General features: G+C 45.7%; 1 protein-coding gene across 1 annotated transcript in view; it reads right to left on the bottom strand.

Annotated features, from left to right (window-relative positions):
- IL1RL2 (interleukin 1 receptor like 2) overlaps nt 1-6,507 on the bottom strand; it is a 42,848-nt gene extending 36,341 nt beyond the window's left edge. The window contains exons 1-5 of the mRNA XM_038740887.1: nt 6,444-6,507; nt 5,601-5,841; nt 3,608-3,667; nt 611-808; nt 464 (exon numbers count right to left, since the gene is read on the bottom strand). Coding sequence (XP_038596815.1) covers nt 464; nt 611-808; nt 3,608-3,667; nt 5,601-5,841; nt 6,444-6,507 — 564 coding nt within the window. The remainder of the gene's footprint in view (nt 1-463; nt 465-610; nt 809-3,607; nt 3,668-5,600; nt 5,842-6,443) is intronic.
- Between the last annotated feature and the right edge of the window lie 20,699 nt (nt 6,508-27,206).

Consider the following 27,206-nt stretch of genomic DNA (forward strand, 5'->3'; position numbering starts at 1 on the left):
GTGAGATTTTCTAAGTTTGGAGGTGGTTGACAAGACATGGGTGACTAACAATTCTTCCCATGCTATGTGCATGTAAAGGTCACCCTTCCTGCACTGTTGCATTTATCAACAGCATACATTCATGTACCTATAATTCATACATTATGAATTATTCATTTATATTTATGTCTGTCTCCCCCTTTAGAATGTAAGTTTGTTGAGGGTAGGGAACGTATCTATCAAATCTGTTGTATTGTACTCTGCCAAAAGGTTAGAAGCAGCATCATCTAGTGGAAAGAGCACAGGCCTGGGAGTCAAAAGGACCTGGGTTCTAATCCCGACGCCACCACGTGTCATCTGTGTGACCTTGGGCAAGTCACTTCACTTCTCTGTGCCTTAGTTACTACATCTGTAAAATGGGCATTAAGACGGGGAGCACCATGTGAGATAAGAACTATGTCCAACCTGATTAGCTTGTTTCTACCCTAGCACTTAGTACACTGCCTGGCGCATAGTAACGACTTAATACCATAAAAAATAGCTTATTAAAGTGCTCTTCACACAGTAAGCACTCAAATACCATTGATAATAATGGAGGAGAGAAAAAAATCAGTGATTAAATATACTTAACTTATGCCATTCTACTGAATTAAAAGTAATGTTTGCTGGAAATTTAGGCAGAGGGCATGTAATCATCTTTAACTTTCCCAAGGGCAGTGGAATATATATTAACAACTTCTGAAGATCCTCCTTTTGATTATCACACCAATTCTCACTGCTTTTGAAAACAGTCAAGTTGATAGTCACTCTGGTACATTTCAATGAATTCCTGTAAATGAGACATCAGAAGTAGGACTCAGAAGTATAAATTCCCAGGCTTCCATAATTAAAGACTTTGACAAATCATTAATTCTTCTGTATTGTACTTTCCCAGGCACTTAGTACAGTGCTTTGCACATAGTAAGTGTTCTATAAATACTACTGATTGTTTGAAGTCATTAGGTACCTTCCCCCTGCTCCCAAACAGAACCATCCACAAATTCTCCTAAAGACAAATAGACATCTATTCTTCCGGCTCTCTATGAGCCTGTTCTCATTTTAATTTCTTCATTAATGGGGATTCATCTTTAAATGAGGGAGGAAGAATCATTCAGGCAGGATCAGGACTAGGCCATGGGGAACTCTAGAGATCTCTCTTGCTCAGTGCAGTCTTCCCCTCCCAAATGACCCAGTGAGCGTCCATGCTGGAGCAGCCTGCCCTTTCCCAACTGTTAGAACACTGGGAAGTGAAACAGCTTGGAAGCAAAGACAGAAGAACATCAGTACTGCTCTCTCCAAACATTCATTCATCTATGTTGCCTTTTCTCTCATTTATAAATGCTCAGATTTTCTGTAATGTATTTCTCTTTTCTACATGTTTGTCCTCCCGGCCACCTAAAAGGTAAGTCCTGTGGAGGGCGCGGAGCAGTGTGGCCTAGTGGAAAGAGCAGAGGCCTGAGAGTCAGAGGCCTTGGCTTCTAATCTCAGCTCTGCCACTTGTCTGCTGTGTGACCTTGGGTAAATCACTTCACTCTTCTGTGCCTTGGTTTCCTTATCTGTAAAATGAGTATTAAGACTGTGAGCCCCACATGGTATATGGATTGTACCCAACCTGATTAGATTGCATCTAAATCAAACGTTATCCAAACCCTTGCCCATGTCCTCTCTGGCCTGGAACGTCCTCCCTCCTCAAATCCGACAAACTATTACTCTCCCACCCTTCAAAGCCTTACTGAAGGTACATCTCCAAGAGGCCTTCCCAGCCAAGTCCCTGCTTTTCCTCATCTCCCACTCCCTTCTGCATTGACCTGACTTGCTCCCTTTTCTCTTCCCCATCCATCCCCACAGCACTTATGTACATGTCTGTAATTTTATTTGTATTGAAGTCTGCCTCCCCCACTCTAGACTGTAAGCCCTTTGTGGGCAGGAAATATGACTGTTTATTGTGGCTCAGTGGAAAGAGCACGGGCTTTGGAGTCAGAGATCATGGGTTCGAATTCTGGCTCCGCCACATGTCTGCTGTGTGACCTTGGGCAAGTCACTTAACTTCTCTGAGCCTCAGTTACCTCATCTGTAAAACGGGGATTAAGACTGTGAGCCGCACGTGGGACAACCTGATCACTTTGTATCCCCCCATGCGCTTAGAACAGTGCTTTGCACATAGTAAGCGCTTAACAAATACCATTATTATTATTATTTTATTGTACTCTCCCAAGTGCTCAGTACAGTGCTCTGCACTGTAAGTGATTGAATACAATTGAAAGAATGAATGAATAGAGCACAGGCCGGGAAGTCATAAGGACCTGGGATCTAATCCCAGCTCTGCCAAATGTCTGCTTTGTGACCTTGGGCAAGTTACTTAACTTCTCTGTTCCTCAATTCCCTCATCTGTAAAATGGGGATTATGAGTGTGAGCCCCATGTTGGACAGGGACTGTGTCCAACCTGAAAGACATATCTACTCCAGCACTTGGAACAGTGCCTGGCTCATAGTAAGTGCTTTTCAAGTACCATATTTATTATTTTTATTGGATTAGAAATAAAATAAATGTGTCCTCCACAACTATCACTCCCAATACTTATCAATGCTCTGTTGTACCTGGTCCTATGTGTAGGCTACTTATGGAAAGTCTCTGTATTTTTTTTAAAAACCCAAAGTCATATATTATAGGCCCTGGCCCCATGGACCCCATTTTTTTGCAGGACTGGTGCAGTAATCTAAATACAAGACCAGAGTCAGAAGCCAGCACAACCTTGAAGCAGCCAAAAAGCCAAAATGCCTTCTGGTTTCTTTAGTTCCTGTCAGAGACCAATATCTGTCCACAATATTTCTGGATACCTGGATAAATCTGATACCTTTCTGGAAATGGGGACTAGAGAGTGGCCTAAACTTAGAGATTCGGATCCCTGAAGGAGTCCTAAACCTAGGTAAGAATTGATCCATCAATCCTGAGTTCTATGTCAACCTCCACTATTCACCTTATGGATTAAATATTGGTTATTATTATTACTAACAATAATAGCAGCACTTATTAAGCACTTACTATGTGCTAAACACCGTTAACGCTGGGGATGATTCAAGTTAATCAGGTTGGACACAGTCCCTGTCTCATATAGGGCTCACACTTTCATCCCCATTATATAGATAAGGTAACTGGGGTACAGAGAAGTTAAATGACTTTTCCAAGGTTACACAGCAGACTTGTGGCAGATCTGGGATTAGAACCCAGGTCCTTCTGACTCCCAAGCCTGAACTCTATCCACTAAACTGTGCTGCTTCCTCTGCATAGCATGGCCTAGTGGAAAGAGCACAGTCCTGAGAGCCAGAGGACTGTCCATTTAATTATCTCATATCTATCCCAGTGTTCACTTAGAACAGTGCCTGGCACATGGTAAATGCTTAACAATTACCCTTAAAAAAAGGTGCCAGTATAGTGCTAAATCCTGGTCCAAAAGGATGATAATGCCAAAGGGCATCTAAGTCACCCTAATTCCCAAGCCTATTCAACCTGACTCTCAGATCACCATGCCTCCTGAAGGAAATGCTAGGAGGGAAGGCCCCACAACTCTTCAGGGGAGAAGAGATTTACCTTGTCGGAATCTTCCTGCTGGGATCCTCTCCCAGTGTTCCACTTCCTGCCACTTGGTAACTAGAAAAATCAAGTGCTCCAATCAGTATTACTGCATTAGATGGACTAATTACACCTGCTAATGTAACCAAATACAGCTCAAGTGAGTCAGTGATTGGTGCTGGCAAATAGGTATACCAAGAAGTGCTGGGCAAGAAGGTATGGCCAGGTGGAAAGTGGGAGTCAGGAAACCTGAGATCAAGTTCTGGCTCTTTCACTGACTGGGTGAACTTAATCAAGTAATTGAACTCCTCAATATCCCCAGATGTCAAGCAGGAGAGTAATGACTGCCTACCTTGTATCATACAAATATAATACAACAAAAACAGAGGTAAAATCTTGGTAAGGTACCATGCAAGACTCAGTCGACTACAAATCAGAGAATACTAAGCTACTAGAGCAAAACTATATTGCTTTCTGGGACTTTCACTTGATTGTAAGCTCCTTGAAGGCAGGACATCATATCTATACATGTTCTACATATAGTAAACACTCAATAAGTAACATTGATTGATTGATTGATTCAACTCTTATGGTGTTCTAGCAGTTCTTTTAAAATGTGCACTTGAGAGGGACTATTTCAATAATAATATCCACCTTGAACTCCCAAGAGCTTTCCTAACAGTTATCTCATTTTACCCTCACATCATACCTGGGAGATAATGACATATGACAAACTTGAGACACAAAGAATTTAAGTAACTTTCACCAGGTTACACAGCAAGTGACAGAGAAGGGGACCAGAACTCAGGCCTTTTGACTCCCAGACCTGTACACTCTCAGGTCACGCTACCTTAAATAAATTTTCAATGCATTAAAAAGTAATTTTGATCATAGTTTATAAATTCAACTCCTTAAGCATGCATTTATTCACCTATCCAACTTTCCATTCTTCTTTTTTTCTCTTATCATTAATTAGTTCTTTATGTCTCCCATTAGATTACTCCTCCTTAAGAAGGAGTGATAATTCTATTTATTGAGAGGGTCAATAAGCTGTAATAAGTGTTTGAAAAATGCAAAGTTCAAAAGATGTTCTCCACTCTGTCTATTGCACTTTCCCAAGCACTCAGTTAAGTGCTTTGCATACTTTAAGTGCTCAGTAAATACTATCGATTATTGATGCTTTCCAAACATTTATAAAATGCTCTGAGCACACACAGAAATTTTAAAATTATGCATGTTAGTGGACAAGGTGAAGTTTCTCAGTAAATTGATGGAAGAGTAGGGAAGAGGAGGAGGGTGGCCTACTGGAAAGAGCACAGACCCGGGTGTCCGAGGACCTGGGTTCTAATCCCAGATCTGCCACTTGCCTGCTGTGTGACCTTGGGCAAATCACTTCACTTCTCTGTGCTTAGGTTTCCTCATCTGTAAAATGGGGTACTTAATACCTGTTCTCTCTTCTACTTAGACTATGAGTACCATGTGGGACAGGGATTTTGTCAGACCTGATTAAATTGTATCAACATGAGCACTTAGAATGGTGACACATAGTGAAGGCCTTACAAATACCATAAAAAGGAAGAATTGAGATATCTTATTCCCAGCACAACCACACAGCAAATGAGAGGCTCTGAATCTCAATACATACATTCCAATAACAAAAATAGTATAGCAACCACAATGGTATTGTGCAGATCATACTTCTATCTTCATCAGAACACTTCTACAGTCTGGCAAATATTCTACTTAAATTTTCTCTTGGGAATGAGTGTACCTCAGGGCGTGGGTGGCAATAAAGTCTCCTTTGCTTCCTGCCCCTAGAGGAAAGACTCTGTGTCCTTGGTGGCAGGGAGAAGAAGGAAGCCTTTCACACTACCACATGGCATATGGAGAAGAGAGAGCAATTAGTCACAACACCCCTTTTTCAGGGTGTGTTAAGGCACCCTGATGCTTGGGTATGAGCTTTTAGGGAGGAGACACACATGCAAAAGAGAGCTTTCAGCTAAGAACTTACCTTATAATGCACTGATAAATCCCTGTGTCTTCTAATGTTAGGGGAAGAAACCAAATCCAGTCTTGATGCTGATAGATTCTTGAATTTTTTCCTGATAACAACGAGGTTTTGCTGGAGTTTTTATACCAATTCACACTGTAGGGGATTATTTCACTTCTGTAACCTACCGCAGCATGGCACTGGAGAGGAAAAGGTTGCCCTGCTATTGAGCTTTTCTTTAAACTGCTGACTTTGCAGTTATCTAGGGAAAGAGAGAAAGTCATGAGCATGAATCTAAAGGCAGATCCCACTCAACATTTCTTCCTCAGATGGGTCAAAGTGATACTCAGCGGGTTAAATTACTCAGAAAAGTAATTTCATCAATACCATTTACTGAGCGCTAACTCTGTGCAGAGCCCTGTAGTAAACACTTGGATGAGTAAAACCGAGCAGAGGAGGGCCCTGCCTTCAAGGCTGGGGAGGCAGGCACTAAAAGTATGCAATGAATAGTAATTCTAATTTTAAAAAAATGTATTTGTGTAGGCTGAACAGGTGATCAGGTCATCTCCCACTCCCTCCCATGTCAGCCTGACTTGATCCCTTTGCTCTTTCCCCCTCTCCCAGCCCCTCAGCTCTTATGTATATATCTGTAGTTTTATTTATTTATATTGATGTCTGTTTACTTGTATTGATGTCTGTCTTCCCCCGCTCTAGACTGTGAACTACTTGTGGGCAGGGATTGTCTCTCTTTATCGCTGTATTGTACTTTCCCCAGCACTTAGTACAGTGCTTTACACACAATAAGCTCTCAGTAAATAAGACTGAATGAACGAATGAATGAAAGAGAAGCATCCGCTCACTCACCTGTTCTAGCCGAAAAAAGAAAGGCCATCTGCAGACTGCAAAATAACCACGAAGGAGCTGTCATTATAACTAAAGATAAAGAAAATAAGAAAGTGTAAAGCGAGGAGGAGAGTGGAGGGCAGGGGTACGGCAGCATCCCATCCCAGGGAACTTTTATGGGGAGCCCGGCCCCCTCCTCTGGAGGAAAATGTCTTTAGCCCGAGCCACAAGGGGGACGATGAAAAGGATGATTTGGGGGGGGGGGGGGTCCAACCAGGACGAGGGGACATCCCGCCAGACCAGACATCCAGGTCAGAGTAGTTTCCAAGACCCAGGGGTCGGGGGTAGGGGGTGAAGTGGAGGGAAGAGAGAGAAAAGGCGGGGGGGGGGGGGCCAGGGGAGGGGGTGAAGGTGGAAGGGAAAAGGGGGGAAGGGGGAGGGAGAGAAGAAAGAGGGGAGGGGGGAAACGGGAGAGTAAAGAGGGAAGGAGGAAATGGGAGAGTAAAGAGGAAAGGGGGAAAGGGTAGAAGACGGAGGGAGAAGGGCAGAAGAGGGAGGGAGGAAAGGGAGTACGTAAAAAGGGGAGAAGAGGGAGGGGAGAAGGAGGGAGGGGAGAAGGGGGGAAGAGAAGGGGGAAGGGGAGGAAAGGGGGGAAGAGAAGGGGAAGGGGAAGAGAAGGGGAAGGGGAAGAGAAGGGGAAGGGGAAGAGAAGGGGAAGGGGAGGAAAGGGGGGAAGAGAAGGGGAAAGGGGAGGAAAGGGAAGAAGAGGGGAGGGGGAAAGGGAAGAAAAGGGGAGGGGGAAAGGGAAAAGGGAGGAAAGGGGAAGGAGAGAGGGAGGAAAGAGGGGAGGGGGAAAGAGAGGGGGAACGGGGGAAGGGAGGAGGGAAGGGGAAAGGGAGGGGCGAGTAAAGAGGGAATGGGAAATCAATCAATCAATCAATCGTATTTATTGAGGCTTACTGTGTGCAGAGCACTGTACTAAGCGCTTGGGAAGTACAAGTTGGCAACATATAGAGACAGTCCCTACCCAACAGTGGGCTCACAGTCTAGAAGGGGGAGACAGAGAACAAAACCAAACATACTAACAAAATAAAATAAATAGAATAGATATGTACAAGTTAAATAAATAAATAGAGTAATAAATATGTACAACATATATACATATATACAGGTGCTGTGGGGAAGGGAAGGAGGTAAGATGAGGGGAATGGAGAGGGGGACGAGGGGGAGGGGGGAAGAGGGAGGGGGAAAATGGGGAGGTGAAGGGGGGGAAGGGGAGAAGAGGGAGGGGGGAAAGGAGGGAGGTGAAAAGGGGCGAAGAGGGAAGGGGGAAACTTGTACTTCCCAAGCGCGTAGTACAGTGCTCTGCACACAGTAAGCGCTCAATAAATACGATTGAATGAATGAATGAAAGGGGGGAAAGAGGGAGGGGAAAAGCAGTGTTGCTCAGTGGAAAGAGCACGGGTTTGGGAGTCAGAGGTCATGGGTTAGAATCCCGACTCCGCCACTTGTCAGCTGTATGACCTTGGCCAAGCCATTTAACTTCTCTGGGCCTCAGTTACCTCATCTGTAAAATGGGGATTAAGACTGTGAGGGCCACGTGGGACAACCTGATCACCTTGTATCCCCCCCCAGCGCTTAGAACAGTGCTTTGCACCTAGTGAGCGCTTAACAAATACCATTATTATTATTATTACTAAAAGGGGGGAAGAGGGAGGGGAAAGGGGGGAAGAGGGAGGGGGAAAGGGGGAAGAAGGGAGGGAGAGGAGAGGGGACCCACCCCTGCCCCAGTCCCATTATCAGTGTCAGTCCCTTCCTCCCGAGCACTCACGTGCCTGGGGCAACGATGGCAGCGACCCTGCTCACACATTGCCCGGCTCCAGCTGCCGCTCCACCGGCGGCCCCGGCTGTGCCCGGCCGGGGAGCCGGGCAGGGTCTCGCCCCGGCTCTAGGTTGGCGACCAGCTAGCAGCAGCTCCCGGCTGCTCCTGGGCGTCTCCCCGCCCGCTCCTCCTCCTCCTCATCCTCCTCCTCCTCCTCATCCTCCTCCTCCTCCTCCTCCCTGCCCTCCGGCCCGGGCAGGCGGCGAACCGGAGCTGGAACGTGGGAAGAAAGCAGAGCCCGACACCCAGCAGAAAACACTGTGCCCCAGCTGGAGTGAGTCCAAGAGCACCGAAAAAAAGTGAAAATGACATCTCACACGGTCCCTTCCCTAGATTTGCCTCTCTCCCTTCCTCCGCCACCCAGCCGGAGTGAGTCCAAGAGCACCAAAAAAAAGTGAACATGACATCTCACGCAGTCCCTTCCCTAGATTTGCCTCTCTCCCTTCCTCCGCCACCCAGCCGGAGTGAGTCCAAGAGCACCGAAAAAAAGTGAAAATGACATCTCACACAGTCCCTTCCCTAGATTTGCCTCTCTCCCTTCCTCCGCCACCCAGCCGGAGTGAGTCCAAGAGCACCGAAAAAAAGTGAAAATGACATCTCACACAGTCCCTTCCCTAGATTTGCCTCTCTCCCTTCCTCCGCCACTCAGTGGGATCTGTCGAGGATTAGAGCGGTGCTTTGCACATAATAATAATTGCATTTATTAAGTGCTATGTGCAAAGCACTGTTCTAAGCGCTGGGGAGGTTACAATCAATCAATCAATCGTATTTATTGAGCGCTTACTGTGTGCAGAGCACTGTACTAAGCGCTTGGGAAGTACAAGTTGGCAACATATAGAGACAGTCCCTACCCAACAGTGGGCTCACAGTCTAAAAGGGGGAGACAGAACAAAACCAAACATACTAACAAAATAAAATAAATAGAATAGATATGTACAAGTAAAATAAATAAATAAATAGAGTAATAAATATGTACAAACATATATACATATATACAGGTGCTGTGGGGAAGGGAAGGAGGTAAGATGGGGGGATGGAGAGGGGGACGAGGGGGAGAGGAAGGAAAGGGCTCAGTCTGGGAAGGCCTCCTGGAGGAGGCCTCCTGCAGATGAGGTCACTGAGGCTCAGAGAAGTGAAGTGACTTGCCCAAAGTCACACAGCTGACAAGTGGCGGAGTGGGGATTTGAACCCATGGCCTCTGACTCCCAAGCTCAGGCTCTTTCCACTCAGACACACTGCTTCACTTAACAAATACTATCATTATTATTATTATTATTATTATTATTACATGCTGAGCGCGAACCATACTAAAGTGCTTGTAAATTCGTCCTCAGACTGGAAGCTTGTTGAAGGCATGGGATAGGTCGGTTTATTATTTATATGGTACTCTCCCACGCGCTTAGCATGATGGTCAGCATACAGTAAATGCTCAATAAATACGACTGACTGACTTGGGAAAGTTCACCAGAGGCAAAATACACTGCCCCTGCCCTTCAAAGTGCCAGTTAGTCAAGGGGGCAGAGAGCCAGTGTTGCCTAGTGGGCAGAGCAGGGGACTCAGAAGACAGAAGTCCTTGCCCCACCTCTGCCACTGGCCTGCTGTGTGACCTGGGGCAAGTCACTTTACTTAGAGAAGCAGCGCGGCTTAGTGGAAAGAGCATGGGTTTGGGAATAAGAGGTCGTGGGTTCTAATGCTGCCTCTGCCACTTAGCTGTGTGACTTTGGGCAAGTCACTTAACTTCTCTGTACCTCGGTTACCTCATCTGCAAAATGGGGATTAAGACTGGGAGCCCCACGTGGGACAAACTGATAACCTTGTATATAGCCCAGCGCTTAGAACAGTGCTTGGCACATAGTAAGTGCTTAACAAATACCATTATTATTATTATTATTTTCTAGCCTTAACTCTTTAAAAAAGGGGCTAAGATAGATTGTGCTCATTCAATTGGAAATGCCCAATACCAGTCCATTTCAGTTTGCTTAATCCTAGAATGTCGATCTTCAATTGGTCCATTTCATTTTTGACTATTTCCAACTTTCCCTGGTTCATACTTCACACATTCCATGTTCCAATAAAAAGGGTATCTTTACAGCTTCAGATACCCATTTCTCATATGACAACATCAGCAACTGGAGGATCCTGAAGGCTTTATTCCGGCGACATCATAAACACCCGCAATACTCTGAGACATCGTCTGCACTTCCCCAGTAGCTGATTGAGTGCCTTGCAACCTGAGGGGCTCATCTGCCAGCACTATATCTACAGTCATTCTTAGATATGTACATAAGGTGCAGAGTCACGTGTTCTGAATGTCATCTTAGGAAGCAGCATGGTCCAGTAGAAAGAGCATGGGCTTTGGAGTTTTGGAGTCTGAGGACCTGGGTTCTAATTTCTGGCTGTGTGATCTTGAGCAAGTCACTTCATTTTTCTGTGCCTCAGTTCCATCATCTGTATATAAGCACTATGTGGCTGGGGTGGGGGTGGGGGTGAGTAAAGGGAGCAAATCAGGGTGATGTGGAAGGGAGTGGGAGAAGAGGAAAGAAGTCTACCCCAGGACTTATTACAGTGCCTGGCATATAATAAGCACTTAAAGTATACTAAAAACAAAACAAAACAAGATCCATCAGCAAATACAAACATTTTCAATAGATTTGCCCCAGTTCAATGACTGAATTAGAGAAGAAAGTGTGGGTACAAAATGTGCAGTAGCTTTTGATTTGATTGTGCAATTCCAACAAACCCATTCATTCAATCAGTCATTTTTATTGAGTGCTTACTGAGTGTAAAGCACTGCACTAAGTGCTTGGAAGAACCTAGCGAAAACACAATGCATCCTCACTAGATTTGAAGACTATTACAGGTTCCCAAAGTCATCCAAAACAGAACAGAGCAGGACAGTTACCGAAAAACCCATTTGATGGCACTAGCCCACTCACTGGTTTTCCAGTGTTCTTCCAGGGCCAGATTAGCCCACCAAAATATCAGGAAGTCTTAGTGGACTCATGCAGATTGGGAGCACTGTGGGCTAGTCTTGGTTGCTTCTAGCCCTGAGCTGCTCTTTTCACTTGCATGAAGCTTGGAATAAGAAAGGAATCATTCACAGTTCCATCTGCCCACCTAGGTTTCAAATGTTCATACATGCCAGGATTCCCCAGAATGTCAAATAATCTATTGAGCACTTACTGAGTGCTTCAGCCATGATCCCTCGTCCACATCCTGCTTCTCACCATCTTCAAAGCCTTATTAAAAGCACAGCTCCTCCTCCTCTGCCAGCCCAAGGGAGGAAAAGGATGAGGCCTGGGAGGGAAGGCCCCCTTCAAACTGGTGGCCCTGGGGTAATGGATGGCCCACTTCACCCCTACAACCATTTTAGTGCCAGGCTAAATCCTGCCATGCGGAGGCAGCCCGAGGGCCAGTGCAAGCCCCCGGCACTTCTGATAGAGCCCGAGCAGCAGCGACACCCATTCTCAGGTATTTTCAGAGTCTGGAGCCACACTGTATGGAAACTAGAAGACCTCCCACTTCTCAACACCCAACCAGCCCCTCAGGCCCATCCTTATCAATGCCAGTCGGGGGACAGAGATGCAACGTGAGGGTTACTGGGCACCTCTCTCTTCTAGCACCAATCCAGCACTGATTTTTTTAAAATGGTATTTATTAAATGCTTACTATATGCCAGGCACTGAATCTAGCTCCTGGATAGATACAAGCTAGTGAGGTTGGACACAGTCCCTTCTGGACATGAGACTCACAGTCTTGATCCCCATTTTATATGTGAGGGAACTGAGGCTCAGTGAAGTGAAGTGACATCACCAAGTTCACAGAGCAGACAAGTGGTGGAGCTGGGATTAGAACCCAAGTTCTTCTGACTCGCTGGCCTGTGTTCTATCCAATAGGCCACGCTGATTAAAAGAGAAGATTCAAATCAAGCAAAGCCCATTTGAATGAATGGAATTGGATTCCTCTCCCTTCCCCTGTCTGCCTTATGCTTCAGTTTCCCAGGGCCCCAGATGTCTTGGAATACCAGTCCTGTTCTTCCACCTGTGTTACATGTTAGTCTTTGGCTACTTGGGTGATCTATATCCTTGGAAAGATTAATAATAATAATAATAATAATAATAGCATTTATTTTTCTGCTCTGGGACATTGGGTAAGTCACTGTGCCTCAATTTCCATATCTGTAAAATGGAAGTAATAATAATAACAATAGTAACAATAATAATTATGGTACTAATTAATTGCTTACTATGTGCCAAGCACTGTTCTAATCACTAAGATTAATACAAGTTAATTGGTTGGATACACTCTTTATCTCCCTTTTGCAGGTGAGGTAACTGAAGCTCAGAAAAGTTAAGTCACTTGCCCAAGGTCACACAGCTGACACATGGTAGAGCCAGACTTAGAACTCAAGTACTTCTGACTCGCAGGCCCATGCTCTATCCACTAAGCCATGCTGCTCCTCTATATGTATAAATATACTTGCTCTTCCTCCCTCTAAGACTGTATCCGCACTGATTACCTTTTAACTAAGTGCATAATAAATGCTAAAATTGTTACAAATAGAGCAAGTTTAGATAAATAAAATCTACTGTTTGGCTTGGTTATAATAATAATAATAATAATAATAATAATAATAGTAGTAGTACTGGTATTCATTACTAAGTGCCAAGCACTGTACTAAATGTTGTGGTAGATACGAGATAATCAGGTTGGACATAGTTCCTCTCCCATTTGGGGCTCACAGTCTTAAGTAGGAAAGAGAACAGGTATTGAATCCCCATTTTACATTTGAGAAAACAGAAGTGAAGTGACTTGCCCAAGGTCACACAGTAGACAATGGCAGAGTTGGGATTGGACTCCAAGGCCTTGGAATTACAGACCCATGCTCTTTCCACTAGGCCATGCTGCTTTTCCAACCTACCCCAGTGCTTAGCGCAGAGTTTGGGGTTTATAATAAACACTTAATAAATACCACAATAAAGTCATAAAGTTAAACCTCTTTTGCCTATGGGAACTTCTCCCTCTCCTACTACTATCCAATTTAAATAGAGCAGTATCTCATTAAAACTTTTGGTGAAATTGTGAGAAGGAACAGCATGGCCTAGTGGATAGAGCACTGGCCTGAAAGTCAGAATAACCTTGGTTCTAATCTCATCTCCACCATTTGTCAGCTGCATGACCTTGGGCAAGTCACTCAGCTTCTCTGTGCCTCTGTTTCCTCATTTGTAAAGTGGAGATTAAGACTGTGAGTTCCATATGGGACCTGGAATGCCTCCAACCTGACTACCTTGTATCTACCCCTTTGCTTAGCAGAGTGCCTGCCACACAGTAAGCATTTAACAAATACAACAACGAAAAAAAAACCTCGTGCATTGTCCCCTTTTTGTTAACCAGATTCTCCTGTAGCTCCTCCCCTAGTTCAAACAATGCCTGTGGTAATTGGTCCAAAACTGAATACAATCAAGTTGATTCTTGTCTCCAAAAAATCCTCCCCTAACTCATCAGCAAAAGAAATCTGTGGGCTTTCTTGTTTGGGTTTTTATGGTATTTATTAAGAGTTTACTATTGCCCAACACTGTTCTAAGCACTAGGGTATGTGCAAGTTAATTTAAGTTTCGACCCAGTCCCTGTCCCACATGCGGCTCATGGTCTCAGTAGGAGAGAGAACAGATATTTAATACTCATTTGGCAGTTGAGGAATCTGAGGCTCAGTGAAGTTAAGTGACTTGCCCAAGCAGTGGGCAGAGCCGGGATTAGAACACAGGTCCTCTGACTCTCAGGACTGTGATCTCTCCAGTAGGCCCTGCTGCTTCTCAATCCATTGAGTGACAGAGCTGAGAGAATTGCCAGGGTCCCTCTGCACACCTCTGTCCTGCAGCTGGGCTCACAGTCTTTCTGCCCACAGTCTATGTGAGTGCCATCCTGAAGGTCGAGTGATGTTGGTCACTTCCCCTCCCATTCAGGCTGTCTTAATGTGTACTCTCATGTTAAATATGCTTGGCATGTCCATTCAAATGACTCTGTAGTCCCTTAAAAGGCATGTTCTGCTCATATTTGTCTTAGCGAGGCCACAGATCAACTTTTAGATAGTCCATTTCACCTAAATTTCCAAGGGGCTTTTAGTCCTCCCAGGTGGCTCCAACCAGTTTCTTCCTGCTTTGTTTCACTGCATCCTTAGTCTCTTGCACACCATCCACTCTTTATTTGGGGGAAGTAGCTTCCTTGGGAATGCAATCCCCCACCCACCACCAGGGCCGCCCATTGCCTTAATCCTTTCATTCAAGCACTTAGTACAGTGCTCTGCACATAGTAAGCGCTCAATATATACAATTGAATGAATTCCCCAACACTTTTTAATGGGCGGAACAAGAAGGAGCAAATTCTCTAATCCTGTGCTTTGGGGTGAGTCCTAAGATAAGGCGAGCTGAGGCCAACACTTCTTGAGGGTGTTGAGCCATAAAGTAGTACATTGATACTACAGCAACCCACCTGGTGGCAGTCAAAGAAAAGATTATGGTTGGGAAGGGAGAGTGAGTTAAGGCAGAGGAAGGTAATTTGGTGTTTACTTACCCCATTTTAGCAAACTACCTAATCACTCTCCCTTCCATTCCATTAGAAAACATTCTTTCATACATAAATCCTTCTATAACTGAATTTCAACAAAGTGCCAGGGATTAGAAAGAAGAGGAAAATAGAGAGTGAGAGGGAAAAAAATCAATCACTAGAATTCATTTAGTGCCTCCTATGTACAGAGCCCTGAACTGAGATTCTGGGGAAGTACAATAGAGGTACAAGGCATGATTTCCTACAGTCTGGTCTGGAAAGAATAAGAAAAGAGGAAAGAGGAAAAGAGTGTTGGAAAGGAAAATAATGGGTGTCCATCAATTCTTGGGAGATGGCAAAAGAAAGTAACAAGGAAGGGGAAAGGAAGACATGACTAGGTAGTAAAAAGTGATCCTGCAAAAATAGATCTTTACGACTGAAAAGACCTTGATCAACATGTACAGAATTTTTGCTGAAAGGAAGGAAAAACAAGGAAAGAGAGAGGGGAAATGCTGCCAGAACTGGCTATTTTCCAACCAAATGGATGTTTAAAATTCTCAGGAACCAAAATCCAGACAAAGAATCCTGATGTCAAAATCTTAGTTGAATCTGGGACTTGAATTGTCCCAAAAATCCAGGCTTCTCCCTAATCTTTCCCTTCTGTGTCATTTTTAGTGATCTGCAGGAAGCATCAGATCCTGTCCTAAGTAGTACTGAACAGTTCTCAGGCACACAATACTAATAGTGATAATAATAATAATAATAATGGCATTTATTAAGCACTTACTATGTGCAAAGCACTATTCTAAGTGCTGGGGAGGTTACAAGGTGATCAGGTTGTCCCACAGGGGGCGCACAGTCTTAATCCCCATTTTACAGATGAGGTAACTGAGGCCCAGAGAAGTTAAGTGACTTGCCCAGAGTCACATAGCTGACAATTGGTGGAGCCGGAATTTGAACTCATGACCTCTGACTCGCAAGCCCGGGCTCTTTCCACTGAGCCACTCTACTAGAACCTATGTCCTCTGAGTGAAAAAGGTTTCCGGCTACCTGTAGACTTGCCATGCGAGGTGATCATTTCTCACACATCAGTGACTACGAGGGAAAAGATATGTCCTTCTGCCAGCAGGACTAGTGCTTCAGTAATTTTGGCAGTAGTAGTGACAGATTGTAATGAGTCAAACACACTCTCTCACACTGTCAGTCTCCCTCTGCCCATCTGCCCCTGCACAGCAACAGGTAGTGTGAGTTGGCCTGTACCAAGAACGTATGCAAACAGTGGTATTCATTGAGCACTTTCTATGTGCAGAGCACTGAGCGCTTGAGAGAGAACAACACAATGGAGTTGATATATATGATCCCTGCCTACAAGGAGCAACTGCAGCAGATACAGAAAAAGCAGTTCTTTTTATGGCATTTGTTAAAGACTTCCTATATGTCAATCCCTGTTCTAAGCACTGGGCTAAATAAACGTTTTATTCATTCATTCATTCATTCAATCGTATTTATTGAGCACTTACTGTGTGCAGAGCACTGTAGTAAGAGCTTGGGTAGTACAAGTTGGCAACATAAAGAGACGGTCCCTACCCAACAGCAGGCTCACAGTCTAGAAGGGGGAGACAGACAACAAAACAGAACATATTAACAAAATAAAATCAGGGTGGACATAGTTCCTTGTCCCACATGGGGCTCACACTAAGTAGGAGGAATACCCATTTTGTAAGCCATAGTTGAGAATAATAATAATAATAATAATAATAATAACAATAATAACAGTATTTATTAAGCACTTGCTATGTGCCTAGCACTGTTCTAAGCTCTGAGGTAGATACAAGGTAATCAGATTGGACATGGTCCTTGTCTCACATGGGGCTCACAGTCTTAATCTCCATTTTACAGATGAGGTCACTGAAGCACAGAAGTTAAGTGACTTGCCTAAGGTCGTACAACAGACAAGTGGTGAAGTCGGAATTAGAACCCATATCCTCTGGCTCCCAGGCCCATGCTTCCACCATCTACTTTCAGCATTAATGTGTATACATATTCAATTTTTCATCTGGTCACTTCACCCCAATACACTGATGCTAATAACCTACATCCTTGTTCATTCTCCCGCTATACCTACACGATTGACATCCGCTGCCCTGCTATGCCCACAGCAGGGATCATGGTTTTTGGCACATGGCCGTGTTTACCAGAACAGTAAGCACTGAAATACCATCGACTGATTTGACTTACAATTAAACTCAGTACAGACCAGTGCAGCCAGAAAGTCCTGTCTGGTTAGAATGTGGTTTATATATGTAATCTTTAAGAAATGTGACCTAGATAATACTGTAGCATAACTTACAGCTATAGCTGATTTTCTCTTGACCAAAGAGGTCATTTCCTAGCACCAAATCCCCAGTGTTCTCTTCAACTAATAGTGTAGTTCAATAAAAGCTTTGAACGAGTCCCAAGTTTAATAGTCCTTATATTCAAAATAACATCCTAGTCAATCACCTAATGAAAATTGGATTCTCATGAAGAGACTTAGACCTCCCATTTATGAAGCCCACTATGTTCAGCTCTTGTGTTTTATGCAGATAGTATGATGGAGCCTCAGAACTGATCTAAACTCCAGGTGTCTGCTGCAGTAAGCATCTTCATGATTAAGAAGGACCAGTATGTAGCTTCTGATGACGGGAGTTTTATTTGAAACAGTCATCCAACAGTTACCAGAAACAGCCTTCTAACTTGGCTACAAAATTCCCATCACCTTTCAACAGGAGCATGATGACCTGCTGAAATAGCATGCAACTGCTTGGAGGGAAGAGATCCCTGGCAGCAGATGAGAGCAGATCAGACACTGACAACTTTTCTACTTGTGTTGAGCTCATCTTCCTTCATTTTGAGGACACCCAGAGATTGCTGAGTTGGCTCCAGAAAACCTCTTCTTCCTAAATTCCAATGAAACAAGGGACCCCAGCATGGCTTAGTGGAAAGAGCACGGGCTTGGGAGTCAGAGAATGTGGGTTCTAATCCTCTCTCTGCCACTTGCCTGCTGCGTGACCTTGGCCAAACCACTTTACTTCTCTGTGCCTCAGTTATCTCATCTATAAAATAGGGAATAAGACCGTGAGCAACCTGGGACTTGGGACAACCTGATTATCTTGTATCTACCCCAGAGCTTAGAACAGTGTTTGGTGCATAGTAAGTGCTTAACAAATACCATTATTATTATTATTATTGTTATTACCATTGTCTGGAGCTGGTTCTCAATCACTCAATAAATGACCCAGGCTGGTGGCCTGATGCAGCTATTTGATGGCTCTGGGGAGTTGGCAAGATTCTACACATCTCAACATATGAGAAAATAAATTTCTCCCGAAGTGCAATGTAGTCTGGCAACTAATGCAGTAGTGACACTGACAAACATCAACAGTCATTATGACTAGTGTACACAACTTTACACTAATCCAAACAACAAACAAAATGCAGTAACTGATATTGACAAATACCAGCAGTCATTATGATTAGTGTAGGCAACTTTACACTAACTCAAACAAAAACATGCAAAAACCCACAGATGTTATCTATGCCTGGATTGAAGATCTAGCCTAAAATCTAATACCCAAAAGTAGTTGGGTTAAATTGAGTTATCTACCACAACATAACAGAACTAACAGTGGAACTTGGGAAGCAAAATGACTTCGCTTTTTAGAGATAGATAATGGACTTCTTCATAATATATTTTATTGAAACTACAGCGTCTTCCACAGGGCCTCATAATTACATTTAAGCCATGCAAGATATGGCCTGCCCCTCAAAAGAAGTACAGTTTATTTCAGATAAGGGCATGTTAGGAAGATCAACTGGTTTCCCAGCATATTTCACCTCTGGTGTGAAAGCATTTTTGGGTTGCTATTACTACTACTAATAATTATGGTACTTTTATTGTACCATATGTTATTTACCAAGTCCTTACTGTATTCAGAGCTGGGGTAGATACAAGATAACTTGGTTAAACACATTCCTTTGTCCCACATGAGGGCTCACAGTCTAAGTAGAAGAGAATAGGATTTAAATAATAATAATGGTATCTGTTAAGCGTTTACTATGTGCAAGGCACTGTATGTATTAGGATTGGATGCAGTCCCTGTCCCACGTGGGGCTCACAATCTCAATGCTGGTTTTGCAGATGAGGTAGATGAGTCCCAGAGAAGTGACTTGCCCATGGTCACTCGGCAGACAATAATAATAATAATGATGTCATTTGTTTAGCACTTACTATGTGCCAAGCACTGCTCTAAGCGCTGGGGGGGAAACAAGGTAATCAGATTGTCCCACATGGGGCTCACAGTCTTAATCTTCTAGACTGTGAGCCCACTGCTGGGTAGGGACCGTCTCTATATGTTGCCAACTTGTACTTCCCAAGCGCTTAGTACAGTGCTCTGCACACAGTAAGCGCTCGATAAATACGATTGAATGAATGAATGAATGACTTCCCATTTTACAGATGCAGTAACTGAGGCACAGAGAAGTTAAGTGACTTGCCCAAAGTCACACATCTGACAAGTGGAGGAGCTGGGATTAGAACCCATGACCTCTGACTCATAAGCCCATACTCTTTCCACTGAGCCACTTCTCCTAAGCCATACTGCTTCTCCTGACAAGTGGCGGAGTTGGGATTAGAACCCATGACCTTCTGACTCCCAGGCCCAAGCTCTATTCATTCATTCATTCATTCATTCATTCATTCATTCAATCGTATTTATTAAGCACCTACTGGGTGCAGAGCACTGTACTAAGCACTTGGGAGAGTGCGATACCACAATAAACAGACACATTCCTTGTCCACAACGAGCTTACAGTCTAGAAGAGGGGAGGCAGACATCAATACAAGTAAATAAATTATAGGTAATGTTCATAAATGCTGTGGGGCTGGGAAGGGGAAGAGCAAAGGGAGCAGGTCAGAGTGACCCAGAAGGGAGTGAGAGCTGAGGAAAGGTGGGGCTTAGTCTGGGAAGGCCTCTTGGAGGAGATGTGCCTTCAATAAGGCTTTGAAGGAGGGGAGGAGAGTAATTGTCGTATTTGAGGAGGGCAGGTGTCCAGGCCGGAGGCAGTACATGGGCTAGGAGTCGGTGGCGAAATAGGTGAGATCAAGGCACATTGAGAAGGTTAACACTAGAGGAGCAGTGTGGGCTGTGTAGTAGAAGGAGAGAAGTGAGATGAGGTAGGAGAGGGCAAGGTGGTAGAGTGCTTTAAAGCCAATGGTGAGGAGCTTTTGTTTGATGCAGAGGTGGATGGGCAACCACTGGAGTTTTTTGACGAGTGGGGTGATACATCTTGAATGTTGCTCTATGCTGCTTCTGTAAAAAGTCCACTATGCTCTCTATAAAAAGTCCATTTTACAGATGAGGAAACTGAGGCCCAGAAGTTAAGTGACTTGCCCAAGATCCAACAGTAGACAAGTAACAGAGCTGGGATTAGAACCCACAACCTATGAGTTCCAGGACTGTACTCTTGAGAGTCAATGCCAAACAAAGGGGACTCAACCTACAGGGAATAAGGACATCGGCTATTGCTCCACTTCCCTAGAGAATTTAACTACAGAATTAGCTTCCTCAATTACCTGACATATTTTAACATCTTTTGGTACAATCCCCAGAATGATACTTGGAATAACTTCATCTTGTAGAAATCTTTCCCACTTCCTCATCATCTCCTACCGCTGCACTGTGTCCACCCTCACCAACTCTGTAATCCCTCTCTCTGATCATAATCTTCTCACCTGCCTCCTCACTCACACTCCTTTCCCCTGTAAATCCGTATTACTCCCTCACAGAGATCTCCGCTCTCTGGACCCCACCCATCTTTCGGAGCGCCTCACACCCCACCTCGCCGCCCTCTCCTCTCTACCCAGTCTTGATGATCAGATTACTGCTCTCAACTCTACCCTTTCTACTCAGCTAGACTCACTCGCTCCCCTTTCCCTTCGCCGCTCTCGCACCACTAACCCACAGCCCTGGATCACTGCCACTGTCCGCCTCCTTCGCTCTTATGCTCGAGCTGCCGAACGCTGCTGGCGAAAGTCTAAACACCATGCCAACCTCGTTCACTTCAAGTTTATCCTTTCCTGCCTTAACTCAGCCCTCTCTTCTGCCAGACAAAACTATTTCTCCTCCCTTATTGACACCCATGCCCATCACCCCCGCCAGCTCTTCCGTACAGTCAACTCCCTTCTCAGGCCCCCGGTTCCTCCCCCTCCTCCTTCCCTCACCCTCAACGATCTGGCCTCCTACTTCATTAACAAAATTAAATCCATCAGGTCCGACCTCCCCAAAGTCTCTTCCCCCCTTTCAATCAATCAATCAATCAATCGTATTTATTGAGTGCTTACTATGTGCAGAGCACTGTACTAAGCGCTTGGGAAGTACAAATTGGCATCACATAGAGACAGTCCCTACCCGATAGTGGGCTCACAGTCTAAAAGGGGGAGACAGAGAACAGAACCAAACATACCAACAAAATAAAATAAGTAGGATAGAAATGTACAAGTAAAATAAATAAATAAATAAATAAACAGAGTAATAAATATGTACAACCATATATACATATATACAGGTGCTGTGGGGAGGGGAAGGCGGTAAGGCGGGGGGATGGAGAGGGGGACGAGGGGGAGAGGAAAGAAGGGGCTCAATCTGGGAAGGCCTCCTGGAGGAGGTGAGCTCTCAGCAGGGCCTTGAAGGGAGGAAGAGAGCTAGCTTGGCGGATGGGCAGAGGGCGGGCAGTCCAGGCCCGGGGGATGACGTGGGCCGGGGGTCGATGGCGGGACAGGCGAGAGCGAGGTACAGTGAGGAGATTAGTGGTGGAGGAGCGGAGGGTGCGGGCTGGGCAGTAGAAGGAGAGAAGGGAGGTGAGGTAGGAGGGGGCGAGGTGATGGAGAGCCTTGAAGCCCAGGGTGAGGAGTTTCTGCCTGATGCGCAGATTGATCGGTAGCCATTGGAGGTTTTTGAGGAGGGGAGTGATATGTCCAGAGCGTTTCTGGACAAAGATAATCCGGGCAGCAGCATGAAGTATGGATTGAAGTGGAGAGAGACACGAGGATGGGAGATCAGAGAGAAGGCTAGTGCAGTAGTCCAGACGGGATAGGATGAGAGCTTGAATTAGCAGGGTAGCGGTTTGGATGGAGAGGAAAGGGCGGATCTTGGCAATGTTGCGGAGCTGAGACCGGCAGGTTTTGGTGACGGCTTGGATGTGAGGGGTGAATGAGAGAGCGGAGTCGAGGATGACACCAAGGTTGCGGGCTTGTGAGACGGGAAGGATGGTAGTGCCGTCAACAGAGATGGGAAAGTCAGGGAGAGGACAAGGTTTGGGAGGGAAGACAAGGAGCTCAGTCTTCGACATGTTGAGCTTTAGGTGGCGGGCGGACATCCAGATGGAGATGTCCTGAAGGCAGGAGGAGATGCGAGCCTGGAGGGAGGGGGAGAGAGCAGGGGCAGAGATGTAGATCTGGGTGTCATCAGCGTAGAGGTGATAGTTGAAGCCGTGGGAGCGAATGAGGTCACCAAGGGAGTGAGTGTAGATTGAGAACAGAAGGGGACCAAGCACTGAACCTTGGGGAACTCCCACAGTAAGAGGATGGGAGGGGGAGGAGGAGCCTGCAAAAGAGACTGAGAAAGAACGACCGGAGAGATAAGAGGAGAACCAGGAGAGGACGGAGTCTGTGAAGCCAAGGTCAGATAACGTGTTGAGGAGAAGGGGGTGGTTCTCTCCCCCCGGCTCTCAACACTCTCTGCTACTCTCCCATCCTTCCCAGTGGTATCCTCAGAGGAACTCTCCTCCCTCCTCTCAAGTGCTACTCCGGCCACCTGTGCTTCTGACCCCATTCCCTCTCATCTTATGAAATCTCTCACTCCATCCCTTCTCCCCTCCTTAACTACCATCTTCAACTGCTCACTCTCCACTGGTTCCTTCCCCTCTGCCTTCAAACATGCCCACGTCTCTCCCATCCTAAAAAAACCCTCTCTTGACCCCACCTCATCTTCTAGTTATCGTCCCATATCCCTCCTACCATTCCTTTCCAAACTCCTTGAACGAGTTGTCTACACGCGCTGCCTAGAATTCCTCAACAACAACTCTCTCCTCGACCCCCTCCAGTCTGGCTTCCGTCCCCTTCATTCCACGGAAACTGCCCTCTCAAAGGTCACCAATGACCTCCTGCTTGCCAAATCCAACGGCTCATATTCTGTCCTAATCCTCCTCGACCTCTCAGCTGCCTTTGACATTGTGGACCACCCCCTTCTCCTCAACACACTATCTGACCTTGGCTTCACAGACTCCGTCCTCTCCTGGTTCTCCTCTTATCTCTCCGGTCGTTCTTTCTCAGTCTCTTTTGCAGGCTCCTCCTCCCCCTCCCATCCTCTTACTGTGGGGGTTCCCCAAGGTTCAGTGCTTGGTCCCCTTCTGTTCTCAATCTACACTCACTCCCTTGGTGACCTCATTCGCTCCCACGGCTTCAACTATCATCTCTACGCTGATGACACCCAGATCTACATCTCTGCCCCTGCTCCCTCCCCCTCCCTCCAGGCTCGCATCTCCTCCTGCCTTCAGGACATCTCCATCTGGATGTCTGCCCACCACCTAAAGCTCAACATGTCGAAGACTGAGCTCCTTGTCTTCCCTCCCAAACCTTGTCCTCTCCCTGACTTTCCCATCTCTGTTGACGGCACTACCATCCTTCCCGTCTCACAAGCCCGCAACCTTGGTGTCATCCTCGACTCCGCTCTCTCATTCACCCCTCACATCCAAGCCGTCACCAAAACCTGCCGGTCTCAGCTCCGCAACATTGCCAAGATCCGCCCTTTCCTCTCCATCCAAACCGCTACCCTGCTCATTCAAGCTTTCATCCTATCCCGTCTGGACTACTGCACTAGCCTTCTCTCTGATCTCCCATCCTCGTGTCTCTCTCCACTTCAATCCATACTTCATGCTGCTGCCCAGATTATCTTTGTCCAGAAACGCTCTGGACATATTACTCCCCTCCTCAAAAACCTCCAATGGCTACCGATCAATCTGCGCATCAGGCAGAAACTCCTCACCCTGGGCTTCAAGGCTCTCCATCACCTCGCCCCCTCCTACCTCACCTCCCTTCTCTCCTTCTACTGCCCAGCCCGTACCCTCCGCTCCTCCACCGCTAATCTCCTCACTGTACCTCGCTCTCGCCTGTCCCGCCATCGACCCCCGGCCCACGTCATCCCCCGGGCCTGGAATGCCCTCCCTCTGCCCCTCCACCAAGCTAGCTCTCTTCCTCCCTTCAAGGCCCTGCTGAGAGCTCACCTCCTCCAGGAGGCCTTCCCAGACTGAGCCCCTTCCCTCCTCTCCCCCTCGTCCCCCTCTCCATCCCCCCATCTTACCTCCTTCCCTTCCCCACAGCACCTGTATATATGTATATATGGTTGTACATATTTATTATTCTGTTTATTTATTTATTTATTTATTTTACTTGTACATTTCTATCCTATTTATTTTATTTTGTTGGTATGTTTGGTTCTGTTCTCTGTCTCCCCCTTTTAGACTGTGAGCCCACTGTTGGGTAGGGACTGTCTCTATGTGTTGCCAATTTGTACTTCCCAAGAGCTTAGTACAGTGCTCTGCACATAGTAAGCGCTCAATAAATACGATTGATTGATTGATTGATTGATTGATTGATTGATTCCTTGCAAAAACCAGGGGAAAAGCACAAACAAGAAATGCAAACCAAAAACCAGCAACAACAAAAGTTAGTTGTCCACTCAAAATCTACTAAACCACGGTTCTCCCCATCTTCAAAGCCCTAAGCATGGCCTAATGCTTAGGGCATAGGTCTGGGAATCAGAAGGATCTGGTTCTAATCCCAGCTCTGCTACTTGTCCATTGTGCCTCAGTTACCTCATCTGTAAAATGGGGAATAGGACTATGATCCCCTTGTAGGTCAGGGACTCTGTCTAATTCCATTTTCTTGTATCCGCCCCAGCTCTTAGTATAATGCCTGGCACATAGTTAGTACTTGACAATTACCACAGTTACTATTAAAAAATCCCACCTTCTCCAAGAAGGCTTACCTAATTAATTCACAGCAAGATTGTAGATTATTTGATGGTAGGGAAGGATCTATTTACTATATATGCTTTGATTGATTGATTGACTGCTCCATGGCTCAGTGGAAAGAGCACAGTCCTGGGAGTCAGAGGTTGTGGGTTCTAATCCCTGCTCTGCCACTTGTCAGCTGTGTGACTTTGGACAACTCACTTCACTTCTCTGTTCCTCAGTTGTCTCATCTGTAAAATGGGGATTAAGACTGTGAGCCCCACGTGAGACAAGCTGATTACCTTGTATCTCCCCCAGCGCTTAGAACAGTGCTTGGAAAATAGTTAATAGAACATTGCCAAGATCCGCCTTTTCCTCTCCATCCAAACCGCTACCCTGCTCGTTCAAGCTCTCATCCTATCCCATCTGGACTACTGCATCAACCTTCTCTCTGATCTCCCATCCTCGTGTCTCTCCCCACTTCAATCCATACTTCATGCCGCTGTCCAGATTGTCTTTGTCCAGAAACGCTCTGGGCATGTTACTCCCCTCCTCAAAAATCTCCAGTGGCTACCAATCAATCTGCGCATCAGGCAGAAACTCCTCACCCTGGGCTTCAAGGCTCTCCATCACCTCGCCCCCTCCTACCTCACCTCCCTTCTCTCCTTCTACAGCCCAGCCCGCACCCTCCACTCCTCTGCTGCTAATCTCCTCACCGTGCCTCGTTCTCGCCTGTCCCGCCGTCGACCCCCGGCCCACGTCATCCCCCGGGCCTGGAATGTCCTCTCTCCCCACATCCGCCAAGCTAGCTCTCTTCCTCCCTTCAAGGCCCTACTGAGAGCTCACCTCCTCCAGGAGGCCTTCCCAGACTGAGCCCCCTCCTTCCTCTCCCCTTCGTCCCCCTCTCCATCCCCCTGTCTTACCTCCTTCCCTTCCCCACAGCACCTGTATATATGTATATATGTTTGTACATATTTATTACTCTATTTATTTATTTATTTTACTTGTACATATCTATTCTATTTATTTTATTTTGTTAATATGTTTGGTTTTGTTCTCTGTCTCCCCCTTCTAGATTGTGAGCCCACTGTTGGGTAGGGACTGTCTCTATATGTTGCCAACTTGTACTTCCCAAGCGCTTAGTACAGTGCTCTGCACACAGTAAGCGCTCAATAAATACGATTGATGATTGATTGATTGATAGTTAGCGCTTAACAAATACCGTCTTAATTAATCAACCAATCAGTGGTATTTATTGAGTGGTATTTATAGTTTGCAGAGCACAGAGTATTAAGTGCTTGGGAGAGTATGGTAGAGCAGAATTGGTAGAAATGTTCCCTGCCCACAAAGAGTAAAAAACCAAATACATTGCCAGACAGATAGGAGGGTAAAAATGTGCAGTCTGCAGACACAGAACAGAAACTCTCTGAGATCACAGAGGTTGCAGGCACCACCCATTTGGTAAACCATGGCTAAGTATTTATAGCCCACGTCATTCCAGGAAACAAATGCACCTCGATGAGCTGTGATCCTGCTATTTGGTGAATTCCTCAGTGATTGTATTTCATGAGGACACTACAAGGGCAAATCTACCCTTTCCCTATCATTTTAAGCTTCTATTTCCACAGAAGTAACAATACTAATAATAATTATACTTCTTAAGCATTTACTGTGTGCCAAGCACTCTTTTAAGTGCTGGGGTAGATATAGAGTAATCAGGTTGGGCACAGTCTTTATCCCACACGGGGTTCACACTTTTTATCTCCATTTTACAGATGAGGTAGCCGAGGACCAAAGAAGCTAAGTGAGTTGCCCAAGGTCACATAATAGACATATGGCAGAGCTGGCATTAGAACCCAGGGCCTTCTGGCTCCCAGGCTCATTTTATATTTACTGAGCCGCATTGCTTCCAGAGATAGCAAAGAGTGGGTGGGGTGGGAGAAGGATGCAGGTTGGGATCTTCCACTGGCCTCCTGCTACCTGTTCCCCTCCTCTGGCAGTCCTAGCCAGCCCACCCGCCTGGCATTTGCTGGGGGATTCACAGGAAAGTGTCAGGTATCAGGGCTCAACACCCCACCCCTTGTGCCCTGTGAAAACACTAGAAAAAAACACAGCCACAGGCAAGTCAGAGGTGGGCTGGAGTGAGCTTAAATCTTAACCGTGACTGGACAATACCAGAAGGAAGCTCCATTCTCCCACTTGGCTCCTGCCATTTCTTTTGCAGCTCCAAAAATAGGTAGGAGGAGGTGGTTTCAGTGCAATGGAGAGCATGAATGTCAGGGAGAAGTGAGGAGAGCATGGCAAGAAAG

This window comes from Tachyglossus aculeatus, chromosome 2 (genome assembly GCF_015852505.1).
Source record: "Tachyglossus aculeatus isolate mTacAcu1 chromosome 2, mTacAcu1.pri, whole genome shotgun sequence".
Taxonomy (NCBI): domain Eukaryota; kingdom Metazoa; phylum Chordata; class Mammalia; order Monotremata; family Tachyglossidae; genus Tachyglossus; species Tachyglossus aculeatus.